The sequence below is a fragment of the Salvia hispanica genome, chromosome 1 (assembly GCF_023119035.1).
Source record: "Salvia hispanica cultivar TCC Black 2014 chromosome 1, UniMelb_Shisp_WGS_1.0, whole genome shotgun sequence".
In the NCBI taxonomy this organism is placed as follows: domain Eukaryota; kingdom Viridiplantae; phylum Streptophyta; class Magnoliopsida; order Lamiales; family Lamiaceae; genus Salvia; species Salvia hispanica.
Genome location: NC_062965.1, coordinates 23,520,532 through 23,544,873, shown reverse-complemented (window position 1 = coordinate 23,544,873; position 24,342 = coordinate 23,520,532). Strand labels below are relative to the sequence as shown.

At 35.7% G+C, this 24,342-nt stretch overlaps 3 protein-coding genes across 5 annotated transcripts; 2 read left to right on the top strand and 1 right to left on the bottom strand.

The window, feature by feature from the left end:
* Positions 1–4,226: 4,226 nt before the first annotated feature.
* Positions 4,227–5,519, top strand: LOC125191120 (transmembrane 9 superfamily member 7-like). Its single transcript, XM_048088590.1, has 5 exons — positions 4,227–4,549; positions 4,652–4,760; positions 4,826–4,941; positions 5,029–5,182; positions 5,265–5,519. Exons 1-5 carry the CDS (start codon positions 4,227–4,229, stop codon positions 5,517–5,519), a joined length of 957 nt encoding a protein of 318 aa, XP_047944547.1.
* A 6,650-nt stretch (positions 5,520–12,169) lies between these two features.
* Positions 12,170–12,649, top strand: LOC125191103 (transmembrane 9 superfamily member 7-like). Its single transcript, XM_048088567.1, has one exon. The coding sequence runs from the start codon at positions 12,170–12,172 to the stop codon at positions 12,647–12,649; it is 480 nt and encodes a 159-aa protein (XP_047944524.1).
* Positions 12,650–17,312: 4,663 nt separating this feature from the next.
* Positions 17,313–20,206, bottom strand: LOC125214247 (receptor-like protein 11). Of its 3 annotated transcripts, none has more exons than XM_048115202.1 (5): positions 20,039–20,206; positions 19,218–19,430; positions 18,960–19,031; positions 18,784–18,855; positions 17,313–18,351 (listed from the first exon to the last, which is right to left on the bottom strand). In XM_048115202.1, exons 1-5 carry the CDS (start codon positions 20,136–20,138, stop codon positions 18,308–18,310), a joined length of 501 nt encoding a protein of 166 aa, XP_047971159.1. In that variant the 5' UTR covers positions 20,139–20,206; the 3' UTR covers positions 17,313–18,307. The 3 variants fall into 3 exon arrangements, with proteins under 3 accessions (XP_047971159.1, XP_047971143.1, XP_047971151.1); XM_048115186.1 differs by having other exon boundaries at positions 17,313–18,307; XM_048115194.1 differs by lacking the exon at positions 17,313–18,351 and adding an exon at positions 18,489–18,664.
* Positions 20,207–24,342: the final 4,136 nt, after the last annotated feature.

Here is a 24,342-nt window from a genome sequence, read left to right as displayed (position 1 = left end):
GCATACAAGATTTTCCTTTCCTTTTACTACGAATCCCTCAGGCTGTGTCATGTACAACTCATCCTCCAAATCACCATGAAGGAATGTCGTCTTTACATCTATCTGATGTAACAATAGATTTTCTGCAACTACCATACTCAATACTAAACAAATAGTAGTCAATTTTACAACATGAGTGAAGACATCTGTATAATCAATACCGTATCGTGGCTCAAATCCCTTGACAACCAGCCTAGCCTTGTAGCGCTTGCTACCATCAGCTTTACCGTTGATTCGATAGACCCACTTGCAATGCAATGCCTTTTTCCCTTTTGGAAGTTCCACAAGCTCCCATTTGCCACTCAGGAGAAGAGAGGCAAACTCGTCATCCATGGCAATTCTCCACCTTCGTTTATCATGGCCTTCTCCTGCCTCTGCATAACACTCAGGTTCACCACCATCAGTAAGTAACAAATAGAAATTAGAGGGCGAGTATCTATCAGGTGCACGTCACTCTCTAGTTTGTTTAGGCAGCGGAATAATTGGTGGTGGAGTGCTTGGTTCTTCTTCAAGCACATCTTTAGCATTCTGACTCTCCTTGCTCCCACTCGAGTTTGAGATGTCTAGCTCGACTACTTGGGGCTTAGAACTGCTGGAACTCGACACCTCCAATATATCCTTGTATAATACATGTTCATTGATAACGACATTTCTACTGCGAATAACCTTACGGTTCTGCTCATCCCAGAGTCTATAACCGAACTCATCGCCTCCATAACCGATGAACGTACACTTAATAGATTTGGCATCCAACTTACTTCTCTCAACATAACTAACATGAGCATAAGCAACACAACCAAAGATACGTAGGTAAGATAGATTCACCTCTTTTCCTGTCCAAACCTCCTCGGGTATCCGAAACTCCAACGGAACTGATGGACCTTTGTTGATTAGGAACGCATCTGTGTTGACTGCATCTGCCCAAAAATTCTTTGGCAATCCACTTTTCAACCTCATGCATCTTGCTCGCTCATTCAACGTTCTGTTCATGCGCTCCGCGATTCCATTCTGCTGTGGAGTTCCTTGCACAGTCTTCTCCATGCGAATTCCATTCTCTGTGCAAAACTCCTTGAACTATGCAAGTTCATATTCTCCTCCATTATCTGATCTTAGACACTTCACCTTAAGCCCGGTTTCAGTTTCAACAAGGGCTTTCCACTTCCTGAAAGCATCGAACGCATCGGATTTACTCTTCAAAAATAAACCCATACCTTTCGAGTGGAGTCGTCGATGAATATCATATAATATTCAGAGCCTCCTAGGGACTTCACTGGTGCTGGTCCCCATAGATCGCTATGGACCAACTCCAACTTCTGCGTCTTCAATTTTCTGCCTCCTCTTGAGAAACTCACCTTTTTCTGTTTTCCAAACACGCAATCCTCGCATAGGCCAAGTTCAACTGTTTTCAGGCCCGACACTAAACCTTTTGAGCACATTATCTTCATCCCTTTCTCGCTCATGTGGCCAAGACGACAATGTCACAAATCTGCATTATTTGCTTCACTTGCAAGATCAATGCAATCTTTGGAGTTAGTTGTGGTATACAACGTGTCCTCCTTCTTACCTCGAGCTACTATCATAGCTCCCTAGGCAATCTTCCAATTACTGCAGCCAAATGTTACCGTGTACCCTTTTGCATCAAGCTGCCGAATCGAAATCAAGTTTCTCTGTAATCCAGGAATGTTTCTGACTCCATTCAGTTTTATTACGGATCCATTGGATGTCACTACCTTCACGTTTCCCTTTCCTACGATATCTAAGGGCTCGTCATCAGCTAGATATACTTTCCCTAAATCGCCGAAAACGTAGTTTTCCATTACCTCCACATTGCTGCATGAATGGAACGACGCTCCAGAATCCAATACCCACGATTCCATCGGACTACTAACACTAGGACCAACGCCTCGCCATCATCATCTGACATGGTAGCGTTTGTTGTCTTCTTGTCCTTCTGATCCTTATTCTTATACTTCTCCGGTGCTTCACACTGATTTCTAAAGTTCCCAAACTCATCACAATTCCAGCATTTAACTTGATCCAAATCATTCTTGGATTGGCTCCTTCCTCTAGATTTTGATCTTCCACGATTTTGCCTTCCCTTCGATCTGCCTCTCTGTTCTATACTCAATACTGACCAGAAGTAGAAGATCCTAATTCTTTCTGGCGAACTTCCTCACCAATCATCGGATATCTTACTCTGTCAACTGTCAGGTTTGTCTCTGCAGCAGTAACTGCTGTCACTGTGCCAGCCCAACTCTCAGGTAGGGACGATAGCAAAATTAGGGCACGAATTTCATCAGCGAATTTTATATCAACCGAGTTTAGTTGCAAAGTTATCATGTTGAACTCGTTGAGATGTTGTTGCACCTGCTTTCCCTCTTGCATTCTAAAATTAAACAATCGTCTAATCAGATGTATCTTGTTTGCCGTTGATGGCTTCTGATACATATCCTCCAATATCTTCATCATCTCCTTCGTCGACTTTGGTGCAGTCGAGTGATAAGCCACCTCCTTGGACAACGATAGCCTAATCGCGCTCATCGCTTTTCTGTCCAGCAGCTCCCACTCCTCCGGTTCCATCTTTTCGAGTTTGGCTTTTAAAGGTTTGTTGAGAAATAAACACAGGCAATCACAAATATGAAAGAAAATGAACACAAGGAATTGTTTACTCAGTTCGATACGATGTGTATCTACGTCTGGGGGCGATGCCAAGCCATATATTTCACTAAATAATTTAAGGATGATTTTATAATAAGGGAACGCCTCTATTTATAAGTACAATAAAGAGCCCTAATTCTAGTCAAACTAGGAAACATATTCCATAACAAAATATCTTCCAAGGAATAAATCTATCACAAGGAAATATACTTCAAAGAAACAAATCCTAAATATGGTAGGAGATATTTTAGGCTCCATAATTAACAATCTCTCACTTGGAGACTAACAACTCCTATTAGCATCGCTTAACCTTCTCTTCAAGTGTATGCATAACTTTTTACACAAATTTTGCCCCAGCCTTGTTATAATTTGGCTTATTTTGTCAGCATTCACTACCAAACCAAACCTTGACTGATTTTAAAATTATTTGCCTTTTCATGTATTCGCCGTTAAATTGTCTTGTGTTGTATGTAAATCCGAAGTTTTAGCTATAAAATAAAATATACTCCCTCTGTTTTATAGCAGTCGGAGACGTTTTTTTTCGGCAATAGATTTAAGAGAATTGTGTTAAGTGGGTTAGATATAAGAAGAATAAAATAGAAAATGAAAAAAAGATGAAGAGGACTAGAGTAAGAGAGAGTTAAGTAAGCGAAAAGTAATGTGTTGACTTTTATTAAAAAAGAAAACAGACTCCACTACTATGGAAAGTACCAAAAGGTAAAATGACTATTCTACTATGGAACGAATGGAGTATTTAAGAAAGTTTAAAAAAATTGGGGGCAAATTAGTCATTAAAAGTAACGACTCAAAGTTGACTTACTGAGAGAATTATAGCTCCTGCTGCCATGGAATTCACCACAAAACCGAGAAGAAGACGGAAATTCAATCTCTTTCTCATTCACAAGCTGGACTAATGCCTCGGATTACGTCATTCATCTTCTTCTGTCTTCTGCTCATCACAACTGCTACCTCCTTCTACCCCTCCGGCGTTGCGTCTCGCTATTTTCAAAGAGTATTGCCTCTTAATTTCTCTCTCTGAGGCTAGCTAGCTTCTTTGGTCTTTCTTTTCTCGATATCGATTCGTTTATGCTGTGACGCTCGATTCGATTGATTTGCATCAGTTTATTGATTGATTGTTGGAATTGGTATGGGCAGCAGATTTTACTTTTGTATGTATGGTTTCACCTACAATTTTGAAAAATCTGTTATGTTAGCTCAATTGTGTTTTTAGTTGGTAGTTTAGTAATAGTATAAACAAAAATCCATAATACTTAAATACAATGCAAAGAGTTTTCCTTGAAGGTTTCAGATCTTCATTTTGCTATTTATACCAACCATAAGTAAAGGAAACTAAGAAAGAAAGGGCAATGATATTTTGAATGCAATGATCTCATACATGTTTGATCAGCTAATATTTGAAAAAATGGCTGATTTGTCATTAATTTTTTCTTCTAGTGGTTTTTGCTTATGCAATTTGTTCCCATTGTAAAGTTTGTGCATTCTTAACAGGGCGATGAACTTCAACTGAAATGAACAAGCTGTTATCTGCAAAGATACTACTTCCATATGACTATTACTACTTGAAATACTGCAGGCCGCCGACAATCAGAGATGCTGCTCAAAACTTTGGACAAGTTCTTCGTGGTGACCGCACTTCTGTTTATACAGTTACTATCTATCACTACTTCCTTTCCTTATTTTCTCTTTTTATTGCATTGTTGTCAATATTTTCTGAATGGAGCTTGGGATGTTATAAGTTCCACATGAGAGAGGAGCAATCCTGCACAGTGACTAGCAGAATTGTCCTAAGTGCTCAAGATGCGAAGGATTTTAAGGAAAAAATTGATGACGAGTACCGAGCATATATGTAGGAACCAATCTATGTTGCCTTTTTTGTTATGTGTTATAAATATTTGGTGTGAATTAAAACCACTGCGAACAAATGTTTATGCAGGATTCTAGGCGATCTTCCTGTTGTTGTACGTAAGCAAAATCTAGATGGAAGTCCATCAACTATCTACCAGCAGGGTTTTGAAGTTGGATTCAAGGCATTCTACGAAGGGGTTAGTATCTTTGTTGCTTTTCTTGAAGAGTCAAATGTGTGTATTGAGTGTACCTTCTTTTGCAGACTGGTGAAGTGTATTCATATTATATCACTAATCACTTAAGCTTCAAAGTGATGTACCATAGAGATGAAGAAGCTAATTCTGCTAGAATTGTGGGGTTTGAAGTTACTCCTAACAGGTTACCTCTTTAATTGTGTTGGACTTGTTCAAAGACTGTTATTATTTCATTCCTTCAGGATTTGATTCATTGCTTTTTTTCCTTCAGCATTAAGCACGAGGTCCAGTGGGATTATACTAATAGATTGAACGTGTCGACATGCAACAACAGCACCAGATACATGTTTGAAGAGGGTGGTGTTTTTCTTCAGGAAGTTTACGCAGGCGCAGATATCGTATTTTCATATGATGTTGTCAACAAGGTATCTCCCTTTCTTATCTCGCGTTTTTGGAATAGTTTCGTTTCTTCCATATGGATCATCCTACAACAAATCTCTGGTGCAGAAGAGTGAGAGTGAGTGGGCATCAAGGTGGGATGTCTACCTCTGGATCAATGATGGACAAATCCACTGGTTCCCAATTGCCAACTCATTGTTGATCATGCTCTTCCTTGGTGGCACAGTGGCAACGATCATGATACGGACTCTGCGCAAGGGCATTGCTGATAAAAATGGCCAAAAAACAGAATTTGCAGCAAGATGTAAAAGAAGACATTGCAACTTGAGGAAGAAAAGAGTTTTTGCATTAAGCTTTCATTGAAATCAAATCCGGATGTTACAACTTTGTCTCTATATATACTATGCTGGAGAACAACCTAGACATTAGTCAAACCCTAAATCCCTAACAAAACAAGCTGTAAAATCTGAACTACAAGACAATGTTCATTAAGAGAAATAAGGTGTGGTCCATCCTTTTTCATGTGCTGAGATAAAGCCTGTACCTGGACCAATCAGCCGATTCCACCAAGCAGCACTTCCTTCCATGTAGGAGCAGCTAGCATCGGCTCCAACGTGGCACAATGACATACTTGGATTTTACATGGTTTTAGAGGGTGGTTATGTATGAATTTGATCATATTTTGTCTATAATTGGACATGTTTATATCTACTTCTCTATTATGTTGGTAAGTCCAATCAGCCCCTAATGCATATCAATCTCTTCGTCTTCGAAAGAGCTTCGCGTGGGTATCTCGCACACCTCAATCGGAGTTCGGTAGAAGAAGTCATGGCCGTTACAAGAACACTGCACTGTCCAGAAACTTTCACGCAGCCGGGTGAATTATTACACTATAAATTCACCCGGCTGGGTACAGCGATTCTGCGCGAAAAGGGTCAGAAAGTGGTCGAAAATGACCACCCGGCCGGGTGAATTTTGCTCTTTATAATTCCACCCGGCCGGGTACGCTATTTTGGCGTATTCTCTTGCCAAAATCGCGATTTTTTATGGGAGATTAAAGGAAAAACGCCTAGGGTTCATATCATTCAACACCCACTGCCTCCATCACTCATACACACCCCCAAAGAACACTTTGAGAGAGGGAATTGAAGATTGAAGACTTCCAATCGGAAGATTGAAGTTGCCATTCCATAGATTCATTCTCACATGAGTATCTTAATCTTTTCTCCATGTATTTCATAGAATCTTTTGTTTTGAACATGGTTTTTATGAAGAACATGAGTAGCTAAAACCTTTTTTTTTAGAATTCTTGGTGATGATGCACTAGTTTCATAGTTTTTATCTAATTAATTTTGTTCTTGCCTTGCTCTTGTAGTTATTTGATTATTCTTTTGTTTATTCCTTTCAATTGCTTGATCACCACTTGATTGTGTAGGATTAATTAAATTAATCGGGAGATGAAATAATTAATCTGGAAATAAGAATAATTCACACCTTAATGCAATAAAACTCGGGAGAGTTGAGGTTTTGAGTGAGGTCTTTGACCTAATCAAGCTTTTGGGAGTTAGGGGTTTTAGGATTAGAAGGGGACTTCAATCTTAGCACCTAATCTACAGGTTTCTCACCTCGGGAGGGGGTTTAATCTATAATTGTGGTCGACTTAATAACTCTAGGGACACCAAAAGGTAAGACAATTTGATTGGATAAGAGCTTGGAATTGTGCATCGGATACTTGAGTTCCACAATTTTCTCCAAATTATCTTTTCACTCTGTGTTTACTTGCTTTTACTTGTTTATTTACTTATCATATGCTTTTATTAGTGTTGAAAAACAACCAAACCTTTCATGATTCTCTAGATAGTAGTCAACATTTGTTCGTAGTAGTTAAGTTGATACGAATTTGTCTCTATGGGATACGATACTCTTGCTTGCTAATTGCTACACTAGCCCGTACACTTGCGGGTATCACTTGTGTTAAAATAAGTCGAGTTACACAACTAGATATTATCTTTGACATTGGATATGTAGCATCACAAATTCTCTTAGCTGGCTTCTCTTTAGGAACTTCAGTTTGGATCACCATGTTAACACTTCCCCTCAATTAGATCCCAGACATAGAACAAATGCCAAGCTTGTTTCGAAGTCGGGAGAAGAATTGGTAGCCTAAGGGCTTGGTCAAGAGGTCTGCAATCTGATCAGTAGAAGGGACATATCTCAACTCAATTTTCTTTTCTTTCACCTTGTCTCTTATGAAGTGTGCATCAATCTCTATATGTTTGGTCCGTGCGTGCAGCACAAGATTGCTTGCTAAGGCAATCGTGCTCATGTTATCAACCCAAACAACTGGAGTCTTTCCATAATCTACATTCAACTCATTAAGCAAAGATGTTACCCAACCAACTTCACAAACAGCTTGAGCAAGACTCCTATATTCAGCCTATGTGCTTGATCTCGAAACAATGGCTTGCTTTTTAGAAGACTAAGATATTAAATTCTTCCCAAAGTATACACAGTAGCCGGTAACTGACTGCCCAGTCGGAGTCTGAAAACGCAGTTAGAGTGAAATCTGACTTTTGTATGTGTAGGCCATAATCCACATAACCTGCTAAAATATCTCAAAATCCTTTTTACTGCTTTCCAATGTGAATCAAGAGGTGCAGCCATAAACTGACTCACCTTATTAACACAAAAACTGATTTCTGGTCTGGTAATTGTAGGATATTGAAGTGCTTCAACAGTGCTTCTGTAAAGCTTGTTATCTATAAAAGGATCTCCATAAATAGGGCTTGCAGTCTTGCATTTGTACCTTGTTCATGAGCTCTTTTATGTAGGCTGCTTGGCAAAGATGGATGCCTTGTGCTGTGTGTGTGACTTCAACTCCAAGGAAATGCCTCACTTCCCCTAGATCCTTTAAAGAGAAATGATGGCTGAGCTTTGAAATGACATCTTTGACAACAATATGGGAAAAACTAGTGATGAGCATGTCATCAACATAGATAAGCAGATAGACCATCTCCTTGCCAGAAATCCTGAAAAATAGGGAAGTATCTGCTTTGGATTGGGAGAAACCAAGAGATAAAAGTACAGACTGAATAGTTAGGAACCAAGATCTGGAAGCCTGTTTTAAGCCATACAATGCCTTGTTGAGTTTGAAGACAAGAGAGGGGTCACCTTACTCAAAACCTATAGATTGTCTCATGTAAATGTCCTCTTCCAAATCACCATGTAGCAAAGCATTATTCACATCAAGATGTGAAATACTCCAGCCAAGAGAGATAGCAATAGAAAGAATTAACCTGATAGTAGTAGGCTTGACCACAGGACTAAACGTTTCACCAAAGTCAAAACCAGGTTCCTGTGAGAAGCCTTCTGCCACTAATCTTGCTTTATGTCTAGCAATACTGCCATCAGCATGTTTCTTCAATCTAAAAACCCAAGTGTTACCAATTAAATTCTTGCCTTGAGGTAGTTTGGTTAGAATCCAAGTATTGTTTCTCAACAGAGCCAAAAATTCCTCTAACATGGCTGCTTTCCAAATAGGAATCAGCAAGGCCTCAAGAGCAGATCTAGGTATACAATCAAGAGACACAGTGAACACTTTAGGCTTAAAAATTCCAGCTTTACTCCGAGTGATCATTTGGTGAGATGTTTTGGCAGAAACATCAACAGTTGGTAAATGAGAAGAGGAATGAGTAAGGAGTATTGATTGGTTGAGTGGAAGAAGAGGAGTTCTGTGAGTGATGATGACCAGATGATGCAGATAATGCTGGAGGATAATTATGAGGAGAAGATGAGTTACCATCAGCTGGAGCTGGAGGAGAATTATGAGGAGATGCACCATCAATAAATTCAGCTGGTGGAGGTGACTGCGAAGTTGGAGAATTGACATGAGTATGTCGTGAGCATGGAGAAGCAGGCTGAGAGGGATGTGACGGGAAAACTTGAGGTGGGACTGGGGAAAGAGGAGGGGAGAATGCAGGAGATGAAGTAGCTTGAGCAGTAGTATTCACTGACTTAGGAAGATGTGGAAATGATAGTTCATCAAAAACAATATCTCGAGTTATGATGAGTTTTCCAAATGGCAGCAAGGCTTTGTATCCTTTATGAGTGTTACTGTATCCAAGAAAGGTGGATGGAAAGGATCTAGGTTCAAACTTATGTTTATTATAAGGCCTCAAAAGTGGGTAACATAGGCAGCCAAAAGGCTTGAACTCTAGATAATTTGGTTTGGTTTTCAACAGCTTTTCAAAAGGAGAGATATTCTACAGAAGTGGGGTAGGAATTCTATTGATGATGTAGGATGCAGTGACTACAGCATCATCCCAAAATTTGTAGTCTAAACCAGATTGAGAAAGCATATCTAAAGCCGTTTCTATAATGTGTCTATGCTTCCTCTCGGCCAATCCATTTTGTTGAGGGGTATGGGGACACGAGACTCTGTGTGCAATACCAAATTCTTGCAAGAAAGTGGAGAGACCTTGAAACTCACCTCTCCAATCACTTCGCAAGGTTTTGATTTTAACATTGAGTTGATTTTCAGCAAGAGATTTGAATTGCTTGAAGGCAGAGTAGACATCACTTTTGGATTTTAGGAGAAAAAGCCAAGTAAAACGGTTATAGTGATCAATGAAGGTAACATAGTACTTGAAACCATTTCTTGAAAGTACAGGTGATGGACCCCATAAATCACTATGCACTAGTTCTAATGGATTATGGTAAACTGTAATAGAAGCTTCATAAGGTAATCTGTGAGCCTTAGCAACACAACAAGATATGCAGAGAAAATTTGATTTTATTGAATCATAGGAAATGTTACAGTGAAGTAAAGCCTTCTTGATTGTGTCAAATGCACAATGACCTAGGCGCTTGTGCCACAAATCTAGGCTAACTACTACTGAATTAGAGGAAGGTAAAGTAGAAGCTGAACAAACAGGAACATCTAAAGACTTTGAGCTGGTAGCAGGGACACTGCACTTGCTCTTATGGAAGGAAAAAGGATCATCTGGTCTTGATGTCTTGGCGGTGGAAGTAGGTTTGTGCAGGAAGAAATGGTAAAGTCCATGGTCAAGGGTGCCCTTGAGAATGATTTCCTTGGTGCCCTGCTCCCTCACAAAACAAAAGGTAGGATGAAATTCAAAAAATACTCCATTGTCTTTAGCAAATTGGGAGACACTAAGAAGATTTCTAGATATTTGGGGAACATGAAGCAGATTATTAATAAAAAGAGATTTGGATAAAGGGTTAGAGTTTGGCTTGAAAATAGAATTACCAACATGTTTAATCTTAATGCCTTTACCATCACCAAGATGAAGAAGTTTACCTCCATTGTACTCAGAGGCTGAGTTGAGATTTCCAAAATCATTAGAGATATGATTAGTTGCCCCAGAATCCGGGTACCAAGATGTGGATGAGGAGGCATCAACATTATATTCTGATGGAGCATACTGAGGTGGAGCATATTGAGGTGGAGCAGTGTGTTGAACAACATTCTGGTTCCTGGCTTGGACAACATTAGCAGTAGGATTCATCTGATTGAACCCTCCTTGGCCTTGCAAACTTGGATTTCTCATTTGAGGAGGAGTTGGCACAAAGTTTTGCTCAAAACGATGCCAACATTTATCAGCACCATGGCCTGGCTTTTGGCATAGTTGGCAGATGATTTTGCCACCAGATCTTCCTCCTCTACCACCTGATCTGCCACCTCTTCCCCTGAAGTTGAAGGATCTGCCTCCATCTCCTCTATAGTTGTTGTTTGAGTTGGTCCTCTGATTTCCAGCTTGTGCAAGATTAGCAGTTGGGATGGAGCCTTCTGTGTTGATTGAGCTAGTCTTCACAGCTGAATCTAGCCTTGTCTCAAAGCTCGTCAAAAGTGTAGAAACTTCTCGCACAGATAGTTCTTCTGACTTTGAAGTGATTGTGACTACAACTGGGTTGTAGTCAGCTCCCAATCCAGCAAGAATGTGCAAGATTTGATCTCCTTCGGAAACTTTGTAGCCTGCTGCTCCCAACAAATCACAGCAACTTTTTACTTTGTTCAAGTATGCTCTCATTGAGAGTGATTCCTTTCTTATGGATTGAAGTTGCAGCCGATACTGCATCACTTTGGCCTTTGATTGATGGGCAAAACTCGTTTCTATGGCCTCCCATATCTCCTGGCTGGTGCTTAGTCCCACAACCAAAATCATGATACTTTCTGAAAGTGAAGATTGGATCCAGTAAGCTAACCTCTGGTCCTGCATATTCCAGTTTGAATAATCTGGATTCACTCTTTCTTGAGTGGAGTTTGTTGAGGTAATGACTCGTGGTGGAGGGATCTGCTCTCCTGTCAGGAACCCTTCAAGGCCATACCCTCTCACAGCTGACAAAACATGTTGTTTCCATATGAGATAGTTATCCTCAGTGAGCTTGATAGAGACTGATGTATTTTGTGGGAAAGTTTGATTTGCAAATAGGTTATAGTTTGGTGAAGCAGAGTATTCATTATCATGCTTACTTGAGCTATGGGATTCTGCCATTGATATGAAGAAACAGAAGCAAAGATAAGAAAAAGGGGGCCTAAGGCTCTGATACCATGATAAAAATAGCCAAAAAACAGAATTTGCAGCAAGATGTAAAAGAAGACATTGCAACTTGAGGAAGAAAAGAGTTTTTGCATTAAGCTTTCATTGAAATCAAATCCGGCTGTTACAACTTTGTCTCTATATATACTATGCTGGAGAACAACCTAGACATTAGTCAAACCCTAAATCCCTAACAAAACAAGCTGTAAAATCTGAACTACAAGACAATGTTCATTAAGAGAAATAAGGTGTGGTCCATCCTTTTTCAGGTGCTGAGATAAAGCCTGTACCTGGACCAATCAGCCGATTCCACCAAGCAGCACTTCCTTCCATGTAGGAGCAGCTAGCATCGGCTCCAACGTGGCACAACTAGATATTATCTTTTACATTGGATATGTAGCATCACAAATTCTCTTAGCTGGCTTCTCTTTAGGAACTTCAGTTTGGATCACCATGTTAACAATTGCAAGTCATGATCAACTGGAAAGCAAAGACGAAGCTCATGAAGAAACGGGGTGGAAGCTGCTCCATGGAGATGTTTTCAGACCGCCTTTGAATTTGGAAATGGTTTGTGTCTGTGCAGGATCTGGACTTCAGATGCTTGGGACAACACTTGCAACAATGATCTTTGCGTTGCTAGGCTTCCTCTTCCATTCCAACCTTGGGTTGCTCATGACTGCCATGGTTTTGCTATGGCTTCTAATGAGCTTCTTTGGTGGCTATTCCTCTGCCCGTCTCCGCAGAATGTTCAAGACCACAGAGTGGAAGAGGAGTGCCTTGAAAACAGCGCTCCTCCTTCCCGGTATTCTTCTCTCAGTTTTCTTTGCAGTGAGCACTCTCATTTGGGGTGAAATATTATCTTCGGGTGTACCCTTTGGAACAATGCTTGCACTTTCAATCCTGTGGTTTGGAGTTTCTACTTTACTTCAATGAACTGCAAATTGTCCAAAATAATATGAAATTTAGTCAAGATTTGTTTGTAACAAGAACGGATTTCCTCAACTCGACTTAGTAATCACATATGCCCACACACATTGAACAGTTCTAATTCAAAGCTACGAGAGACGATTTTTATCAACTAAGCTGCATCTTGCATAAAATAAATGGACCACAACCTCATGCCCTTGAATTAATAATCAAAATTCGTATTTTTTTTATTAGTATAATGAGTGGAGAGGAATTTTTATGATGTTTAAAAAATAAATCGAGATCTCAACCTCGTTTATCTAAGACATACTGCATGTGTTAAATATTCAGTAATCTCATGAATCTAAGAGATAAAGTGAGAAACGTTGATTAATATTTAAATACTTTAATTAGTGGTTTATTTAAAATAGAAAATATAAATTATGGTCCAAGACACACAAGTGATAAACAATGAGTAAATGTTGAGTATTATTTTATTAGTAGCAATGCTAAGACAAGAAAACCATATTAGTAGGTGGAAACTCTCTCCATACTGTTAATACAGATATTAAAAGCTAAAATAAATTTTTTCTAAGCCAAGTTCCTCTTCAAGAGGAGTGAAGAAAAACTGGCTACTAGGATGTGAAAGGTAGAATTTTGTGCAAAAGTTACTAAAAAATACTATGCAAATTAAGTCTCATTAATGGATAATGAGAAAATAAAGTCAATTATTTGACTTGTTTGTGCAAGTCATTACTTTATTGTGAGTTTTTCCACCTCTGATTGTTGACATGTTGATTGGGGACAGCTTATTATATGATTTATTTTTTAATTGTTATGCTTTGTTTTACTTTCATATAGTTGTTAGGATTTGATTTGTTTGGATTAAGATTTAATTTATTTTCTTAGTTTAAGAGACATATTTGTAATACACATGTTATAAATATGTGTGAAGTTTTTTATTATCTTTAAGAAGAATTAATGAATTAAATAAAATATTTATCATTTTCTCTTTACAATTTCTCCCTTCCGGAGAAAACCAATCTCCAATCTCTCTCTTTTTATTAATTTCTCCAATAAGTATTAATTCATAATTAATATCGTATCACATGTACACCATAAAACGTTTTAAAATGTCAGGTTGATGTTTCCAATCAGCATGTTTAATCAAACAAGTTGATAATTTAAAAAGACTAAAGTACAAAATTAATCCTTGTATAATTTTTGTAAAATAATTTCTACACCATGTTCCAAGTCATTAAATAGGTAGTAGTAATTTTAAAAGGGGAAGTCACTTTTCCATTGTGCGCTTTATTTACAGCTGTAGTGATTTTGAGATTGAGCAACTGTCCCCCTTATCCTCTGAGCCCTTAAATCCGCCGTAAATATCCCTCACCGGCGAGCCTAACCGCCACCGGAAACCGTTAAGGGATTCGACCTATGATTGTATTTAGTATTTCCCTTCATGTGCGCTATGATTGTTCAGCCTCACCCAAGGCACGTACCTAATAATTAAAGTTAATTTTTAAATTTAATTTGAAATACAATAATAACAATAATAGTCCATTCTTTTAATGCAAGATGTGCGTAATAAATTAATAATTGAAAATATTATAATAAACTATCGATATAGCATTTTTAAGTATGATTAATAAATTTAAAAATTATACTCCGTATCAAAATTAGTCCTGCTTATTCTTCCGGTTCCGGTTCTAATCGGACCGGTTGACCGGTCGTAACATTCCTAACCCGGAATATGATATCATAAATATCATATTGTCATTTGTACTGTGAGGATATTGATGGTAGTGTTATGATGACTATATATAATTTTTATTTGTAGAGAGTCTTAAAAATTATATTATGCATAATGAAAACTATTATCAAATAATAAATTGTTAATTTAAAGTTGTGTGAATGTGTATTAACGTATGCATGTGCACATAAAATTTTTATTTATGTATGTACTTATTATTTTAGGAGTATATGATACATGCATGTATTTAGAGACCTACACGTACTAATCAAATAGATATATGTATTTAAATGAATATTGCATTATGGTTATCAGTAAAAAAAAGATAAACCCATATGAATAGAAAATGTTTGCAAATGTAATACGTGTAAAATTATTGTACTCCCACAGTCCCACGTCTTCAACAACGGTGATGTTTATTTTATATCATTTCTTTAAGTCGGCTGATACAGGATCTTATAAATTGCAATATATTGTATAGAAGAAAAGAGGAGGGAGAGGGCAGCAAAATAAAAGAAGAAAAGAAAAGGAGGAAATAGATTGTATTAGGATTCAGAGTTGTAAAATAAGGGAGGGGGAGTCAAATTGTTAAAGCCGGGAGGAACTTTTAGAGCTAAATACGTGAAGGTTGAGATTTAGGAGAGAATTTTCACCTATATTTTTATCTTTTAAACTGAGAGCTATAGAACTGGGGACATAGTCAGGAATCCAACTAGATTATCAATTGGTGAGTATAAATCACATTTCTAATTTTACAAGTGCTTTGTGGTTGATTTTTAATGTGATAAACTGCAATGAATATTTGGTTTATATGGTGATGGAATATGCCATCAATATATAATTTGTGTAAGGAATATGTTTATATATCGTATTGAAATTATTTGACGGAATTTAATATGGATATGCAGTTGATAGAATTGATATGTTCACACATGGTATTGAAAGTACATGAATAATGTGATTAAAGAGTACATGAATAATGTGATTAAAGAGGATCTGTGACAGCCTTGCACTGGATCTGAAATTTTAGAGGGACCTATGAATCCAATATTACAGAGGGGCCTTCGGGTCATAGAGGAATTCCGGGCAAATACCAGGCTTGAACTGTCACAGAATAATAAACTGAACAGATAGGCATATGCACATAGACATGAAATCGTTATGATATGAATTTTTTATTATATGTGTTGGTTAAAGAATATGTTTGATATTTGTGAAATGGAGAATTAAAGGGAGTATCTGATTATTATCAATGTATACGTCAAAGAGGGTTGAGGTGTGACACCGGTTAACCGGTTTTAAATTTCCATAAATCCTAGAACTGGAACTGGAACCGAAACCGACCGCTTCCGTTTGGAACCATCCGGTTAAGAATCGGTCAATTCCGGTTCCAAACCGGAACCGATGTGTAATTTTAATCCGAATTCTTTTATAATTTTAAATAGTTTAATACTAAAAAAATAATAATCCAACATCTAGAAATATAACAAATAATTCATAAGAATTCAAATAAATACACAAAAATTACAAACCAACAATACAATAATATTCATATATGGATAAGAGTGATGCCAAGTGTAGTAGGCCGGACTAGTTTATGTTAGCAATTTTTTAATACAAAAATAGGAGTTCTAAACTTTAACATTTTTTTTAAAAAAATGATTCCATTTCCCCTTTTTTGGCTAAATAAATATTCATTGGAATTTCCAATACTAATTAATCTTGTTGTGACTTTTTGGTTTATAACGGAACAGTTAATAAATTATTCACAAATAGGTTAAAATCGTATGTTAAAGGAATTGTTTCAAAATTGATTCAACTAAATTAGATTTATTAGTATATTAAATTATATAAAAAAAATTGAATTATAATCCAGTTCTCGGTTAGGAACCGGTCGGTTCCGGTTCAGAACCAAAACCGATTTTATTTTAAAAGTTGGAACCGGTACCGGAACCGGATTTTCCATTTCCGATTTCTCAAGTAACCGGTCGGTTCCGATTCGATTTCGGTTCGGAGAGACCGTTTAAACACCCCTAATCAAAATCTTCTTAATTAAATATTACTAACATATTATAGATATCAATACAATATTAATATAACCAATTAATATTAAGTATGCGTAATCCGTACGAATTGCCGGCCCATCCATGTGGATCCTCTAATCCTCTTGTAACTTTGGCCCATTGGTCTCCATGAGATGTGGTCGAACTGATTTAATATAACAAAGGCCCAATTTTTTAGCCCATTATTATAATTTAAAACGCTGTAAAATAGTGTGAATTCAAGACACTTGAATCGAAAATTGAAGATATATAGTAATTGTAGATATATAGAACTACATACTACATGAATGAAAAAGAAATGAAATGTATATACTAGTATTTATTGACGATACAAATATAATGGAATTATTTTTGCAACTGATTATGGAAACTCAGAACTTATTTGATGCAACGGAAAATTTATATTTTTGGCGTATGTATTTTGAAATCTAACAATGGCAATCTTTTACTAGTTTCATTTTAAATTTTCCAAAATTTTATTCAACGATCAGTATTCCTGCATGACAGATTTTTTTTTTTCAAAAGAATATATTTTAACTTAATACGTACTTCACTTCACAGAAATTATTATAGAAATCAAACACAACCACAAAAGTAGCAATTGAAAAAGTAAAAAACACAACTCAAACACAAGCAATACTTCCAAATTAAACACAAGAAAACCACACAGTTCTAGTTTTGTCTTTAATCAAGATCCCCTGCGTGTTGGTGCAGCTCTGTTGCGTCTGTTTTTCGTCTTATATTTATAACCAACCCCGAAAAAGGATTCCACCAAATCATGTAACCAATTCCAACTCCAATAATAACCTCCTTCCCCATCACAACACTCGCCAACCAAATCCATCTATGAATTCATATTCATCATCTTCTTTCTCTTCAGCAGGCTGCATGGGTTTCCCATTCTCCTCTTTGCATTTTCTTGTCAACGGAATTCCGCAAATCCTAAGTTTCCAATATATGAATCATTCTCAAATGTGGAGAACTGATTAGATTGTGGTATCTGCCCGACAAGATTGTTAGTTGAAAGGTTTAATTTCGCAAGAAATGTCAACCTTGTCAATTCACTTGGAATTTCTCCATTCAAATTGTTTGTCGACAAATCCAATGATTCGAGCTCACTCATGTTTCCAAAAGATGAAGGTATATGTCCTGTAAGGCTATTGTGGGATAGGTTAAAGTATTTGAGACTTTTAAGATTTCCCATGGAAGGTGGAATAGTGCCGCAGAATCTATTGGATGAGAGGTCAATTGCAGTGAAGGTCTCAGGTAGTCTATTCAATAATTGATCCTGGCCCTTCAAGGTTAGAATCATCTCCACATAATCTAGAAATTCTTCATAAAACACGGTTGGATATATCTTTGCTCTGAAGTTCTTGAAATATCTTTGAGGTAGAGAGCCTAGAAATTCATTATGAGATACATCGAAAACTTGCAACCTAGGAAATGGAAACTTAGTTCTTGAAGGAAGAGACATATTACCACCAAACTTGTTAGACCTCAACACTAGCACTAGAAGCTTGCGTAGGCGTTCCATCCAAAAGGGAAAGTCATCTTGTATTCTATTATTTCCAATGTAGAGAACCCTTAGACTTTGGCAATTAATTAAGGATTTAGGTAATCGTCCGTGGAATTTGTTATTGCCCAAATTGATGGACATAAGACTACAATTCTTAGAAAAGGTAGATGGTATGAGGCCACTAAATTTGTTTTCATTTAGATGAAAGATGGTCAAAGATCCGCTAAAATTTTCAAAGCAATGTGGCAGTCTTCCTTCCAAAGTATTATTTGAGAGAAGTAGATAATTGAGGTGTGACAACTTGCAGATGGAGGATGGGAGCTCACCACTTAATTTGTTGGAAGAGAGATCTAAATACTCCAGATATGAAAGATTTCAGTGGATGGAATTGGACCTTCAAATAATTTAATTGAAAGATAAACGAATGATATATATCACATTTATTTATATTGACAAATATACATGCATGAGATGGCAATATACTCCTAAATCATCAACATGACCAATCTTTAGTAAATAACTCCCATAAATCAGAATGTTTAAATAAAGTTAGCATACTTTTTAGATATAAAAGTGTTGGGAAAAATAACACTATTCACCCTAATGTATGAACTTTACAATTTCCATGTTCTAACAATCTAGAATATTCATGCTAATATCCGGAGTAATGACAGGTTCCAATCTGCCTAGTTCGCATGTAGGAATCACTATAACAAAAAAATGTTACTATAAAATGACATAATATGTTAGGTATTGTGAAGATTATAAAATGCCAAACAAGATTATTTAATGTATGTCAAGTTGCAGACAGAGAATGGGAACTTACCATTTAATTTGTTGAAAGAGAGCAATAAATCACGCAAATTTGAAATATTTCCAATGGTGGATGGTATTGGACCTTCAAACAATTTTTATAAAATTAAATTTCTTTAAATCTAATATCCATAAAATTTAACATTTATCATTATTAACTTTTATCAGGAATGGAGGAAGGGAGCTCACCATTTAAATTGTTGGAAGACAGCAATAAGGACCTCATATCTGACATGTTCCCAATGGCTGATGGTATTGTACCTTCAATCATTTTATAATAATGCACATACCAAAACAGATTTTTTAGACCAAAAGGTAACACTTAATGTATAAGACCAAAAAGTTTTTTAGGATAAATGTAAGAGACCGTATTTGGACGTTAGTTCTATGAAAATTTGCATATGCTTAAACTAAAACTATGTTGTACATAATAGTTAGCAATCTTACCGGTTAACGCATTGTGGTCAAGGATTAAGATTCCCAGTTTCATACTCCCAATTTCCGAAGGCAAAGCCCCAGTAATTGTATTACTTGATATGTCAACAGTCCCCAACGAAGACATGTTGGAAATGGTTGGTGGCAAAGGTCCCGACAACTTGTTCATAAACATGCATAATATTCTTAAATGATGAAGGTTACCAATCTGTTGTGGTATAACTCCTACAAGTTAAGATGTTTACAGAAAAAGTAAGTATATAAGTATTAGATAGAAAAGTGCATGAAAAATACTCCTATTACTTATCACCCTAACATATGATCCTTTTGATTTTCGTCTACTAAAATAAGTTCTAATGCAAATTCACTTTAACATATCAAGAACTTTCACGTTAACGTCCCGATGATCAGATTTGTGTTTGGTAGCCAAGCTTACATGTAAGAAATCACTAAAACAAAATGATCTCGCAATGACTTAATTTTTTGAAGTATTGTGAGATTTATAAATTTGTGTCATTTTTTGGTGTAGCTAATTTAATGGCAAGTACAAGTATTTTTATCTTTATAACATGTGAAAATGTAAGTATTTTAAGGATGTAATTAGTTATTAAATTTATCGTATTATTTTGAACAAAAATAATACTACTACATAACATAATTTGTGTGTGATAGAAAGAATATTGATTTGTGACGCCTATGTGTAACAAAAATATTTGTGATAGTATTGGATGTAGCAAATTTAGTTGCGTCTATGTAATAAACTTCGTAATATATCCATTAAATACAATGTGATGTTACTAAACTTATGTCAATAGCGGAATAATGAATCATACCACTTAAAGAATTATCGTTGATCCATAAGTTGACAAGAGCCGTCATGTTCCCAGCTTCTTTTGGAATCGATCCGCTAAGTTTATTTTCATACAATTCCATCGTTTCCAATTTATTAAGACGACCAATCTCTTTGGGAATATTACCCGGAGAGTAACGAAGTCATCGACTTAAAAAATTGTGATGTCAAAATCAGAGAAATTTCATTAGAGAGAGGGATTGGACGTTTCTCCAAGAGGAAAAAAAGGAAAAACAGTAAAAAGAGAATGATAGGAGTAGAATTTAATTTATTTTTTTAATAATAATCAAGGATCACCTAATATAAGCGAAATAAATCAAATCCTAACCAATTAAATAAAACAAAACAAATACTAACAATGAATATTAAATAATATTTTAGACTAATGGAGAAAATTAGATGATGTGAAAACAAATCCATATCAGAAAATTATTAAGACCATATAGATAGATAAAATCTTACCACTTAAATTGTTGGAACCCAAGAATAATTGTTGAAGCGATCTCAAGTTTCCAATTTGTGTTGGCAAGTGTCCACTAAAGTTGTTTTTGTACAAAGAAAGATACCGAAGCTGTGAGCACAGCCCCAAACTTGATGGTATTTCCCCAAACAATTTGTTGTAAGAAATGCAAAGTCTCTTCAGTCCATGGAGATTGTGTTTGCACATATCAAGTGGTAGAGCACTAGACAAACTATTATTCCTCAAATTCAAAACTTCTAAAGTTGACATGTTGAAAATAGAACTGGGAATATGACCATGAAAAGAATTCTCGCTCACATCTAAAGAAACGAGAAAAGAAAGATTCCCGATTTCTGGTGGAATGGTTCCGACGAGACCCATGGATGATATATTCAACCGAGTCACCCTTTGATGGAGAGGATCACAAGTAACTCCGATCCAACTACAAATACTGCTCTCACTGCTCCAATTTTTGGTCAATATATTATGGGGATCTGAAGATATTCGAGATTTGAAGACAATAAGCGACAAACGATCAGTGTTGATGGTTGAGTTGGCTGAGCTACAAGCAATCAACCATTGAAGTAGAAAAAAGGAGGTAGAGATGAAAAGATCTATCCATCAGGCTTGATTTTAAAAGTAGTAATGAGTGGAGGTACACAGCATTTTGAGCCACCTCTAAATATATACATCAAACGTGTGTTATCCTTTTTTCTATGGAGGTAATTAACCTTGATTCTCTTTAGAAAAAAAATCATATTTTGAGAAAAAAAAACATACTCCCCCGTCCCATTAAAGATGACACACTTTTCTTTTTGGTTTGTCACATCCAAGATGACCCATTACTATAAATGGAAACACCTTTATCTCTGCATTATTCCATCTCTTACTTTATTCTCTCCACTTAACACACAAAATAAAACAATAAGCGACAAACGATCAGTGTTGATGGTTGAGTTGGCTGAGCTACAAGCAATCAACCATTGAAGTAGAAAAAAGGAGGTAGAGATGAAAAGATCTATCCATCAGGCTTGATTTTAAAAGTAGTAATGAGTGGAGGTACACAGCATTTTGAGCCACCTCTTAAAACTGCATAAAACTATGTGCCGCCCAAGAAAGGGGTCATCTTCCTCGGGACGGAAGGAGTAGTGAATAAATTTATCTTAAAACAAATGAAATATCCATTTCGTAGCACATATGCTTAATCCCTCCCTTTCAATCCTAGCCCTCCATATTTTTCATCAAACTGTAGAGGGGGCGAGATTTAGTCTTGATTATTGAACGCGGATATTGTCTCACTCCAATGCAAACATTTCGTGTCTTCCATTAAATATCTCATTTTTCTATCTACGTTTGTACTTCAATAAATATTTCATTTCACTTTTTTCTAAAAAATTTTTTTGGCTAGTGTAACTTTTACAAAAGTCATAATAATTCCTAACCATATACTCATCTGTCGCATAAAAATAGGAATACTTTCCTTTTCCGTTCATTCCATAAAAATAGCACATTTCTAGTTCTTTTTAACTTATTACCTTTATACATTAATTTATTTACAACTTGTACCACAAGTTCCCACTATCAAACACTTATAATAATGTGGGTCCCACTATCCACTAACATTATTTAAACTACCCCACTCTTCGTCTCTCCCACTCTACCAATTATACATTAATTCTTGTGCTGTTCCAAAATATCTTTATTTTTATGGGACAGAGAAAGTATTAAATTTGGACAATCAAACAATGCGAGAGTAGAAATAATATTCAAAATTGGAGTACCACAATCATAGTCAGGAGGACATTGCCGAAGACTCGGTAAGTCTTCCCACTTATGGAGCTTTCATTCATATATTATGCAGTGAGAGAGCATGGAACTTTAAAATTAATTAATAGAATCTATACATATATAAAAGACGAGTTTTGGCCTTAATTTGAATATTTATGAAACTTGGGTATAAATTTGAACATTTATAAATTTTGGGTATAAATTTGAATATTTATAAATTTTAAGCATAATTTAAACATAATTAGTCAATACAATTACACTCTATTTAAAAAAAAAAAAGAAGTTATTACCGTTACTGGCTTAAATTGATATGGGAATATTTTACTAATAATTATCAAATTTGGTAGATGACATTTTATGTTATAATTCCAAAAGTAATCAAATATTGAATTTTAATTTAAAGCTTTTATGATTGTGCTAATGGATGGTTTTCAATTGAGTAATACTAAATGATTTACAACCGTTACAAACTTAAATTTATAGGTGAATATTTATATTTATGATAATAATTTCATAGGGTTTGTAACGTCCAAAATAGTAGGACTCTTCAATATTGTTCTATAAATATGTAGCATGGGCAAGATTATAATTCACTTCTTTCTTGCATTTCCTCATTGCATCAAAATATTCTGTAAAACTAAGAATTTGATGCGGTACGGTGCAATACTTTGTCAGCCATTCGATGCGGTGCGTGTGTGTTTATGAATTCATTCAACGTGGAGACAACTCCAATGTAATCTCATTGGAATGTATTTTCCACGACCGTGTGGTATGTGTTTCGTTTCTTATCTTATTACATTTTTTAGCTATTTATCTAAAACCATTAATTGTTTATTTTTTCCATGTAGGGCACTAGGATTCAAGCCATGTTTAAAACAATTGATCTAATCAAGCAGATCATGAATTCGAAATTACTATGTGCTCTAGAACACAAATATCTGAAGTCAACGACTCCAAGTTTTCAAGATTTATGTATACATTTAAAACAAATATGATCTAATCAAGCAGATAAAAAAACTGATGAAGAGCCACCACTCTTTAGTACTCCTTATTTTAGTACTACTGTTGCAATTGTATTAATATTTATTATTGTTATTATTATTTGTGTATTAACATTGTCTTAAAGGATGCACTGTTTGGCACTTTTTAAATATCTCTAAATTATAATATTATTATTTTTTTTAACATTGTTGTTGCTTCTATTTTTTATAGATATTATTCGAGCAATTGTTGACTCTGGAAAGATTATTACACATGACAATTCTCAACTTATATAGATTAAAATTGCTGATTCACAATAAGTGTTGATTCATTGTTTTTTTTTCTTTTGTTTTCCAACATTTTGTTTTTGTTGATTTATCTAAAGTTGTGTTAATATAATTTATGTATATTGTTTTGCATAGTACTGACGATGCCATGCATAAGTTCTTTATTCTTATGGGATGCATTTTGTTGGCATAAAGAACCATTGGGGAAATCATCTTAAAACCAAAAGACCAAAATTTTATGTTGTTGTAAGGGTAGAATAATAAGATTCTTAATGATGTATGCTGCTTATGTTGTCTTTCAAGGTTTAATAATCTCTAAAGACTTCAAATGTGTTCATTATTTAAAAAATATTCTTTTTATATTGTTGAGTTCACCTTTATGGGAGGTTGGATTGATAATAGATTGAATACGGGTCAGTTACTGTCTGTGTTTCGATTACATGATCAATAAAGTCTTTGACATTGTTAATGATATTATTTATTTAATTTTTATGTTTGTCTCTATTTATTTTTTATTTTATAAATATTATTTACTTTTATAAGATTTATATAATTTTATTTGTAATTTATAAATCCTGTATAGTTTTATCTTTTATCATTTTATTTATTTAATTGGCCTTTTAATTTTATGTGAATAAAATTCAATGGATCGTGGTGCACGGGGTTGATACTAGTGTTAAGTAAAAATCAAATTATGCTATTCTCATTTATGTGATATATTTCGAGAATACATGTAGCGCTCCATCCATCCAAATACGTGTGAATTTTTAA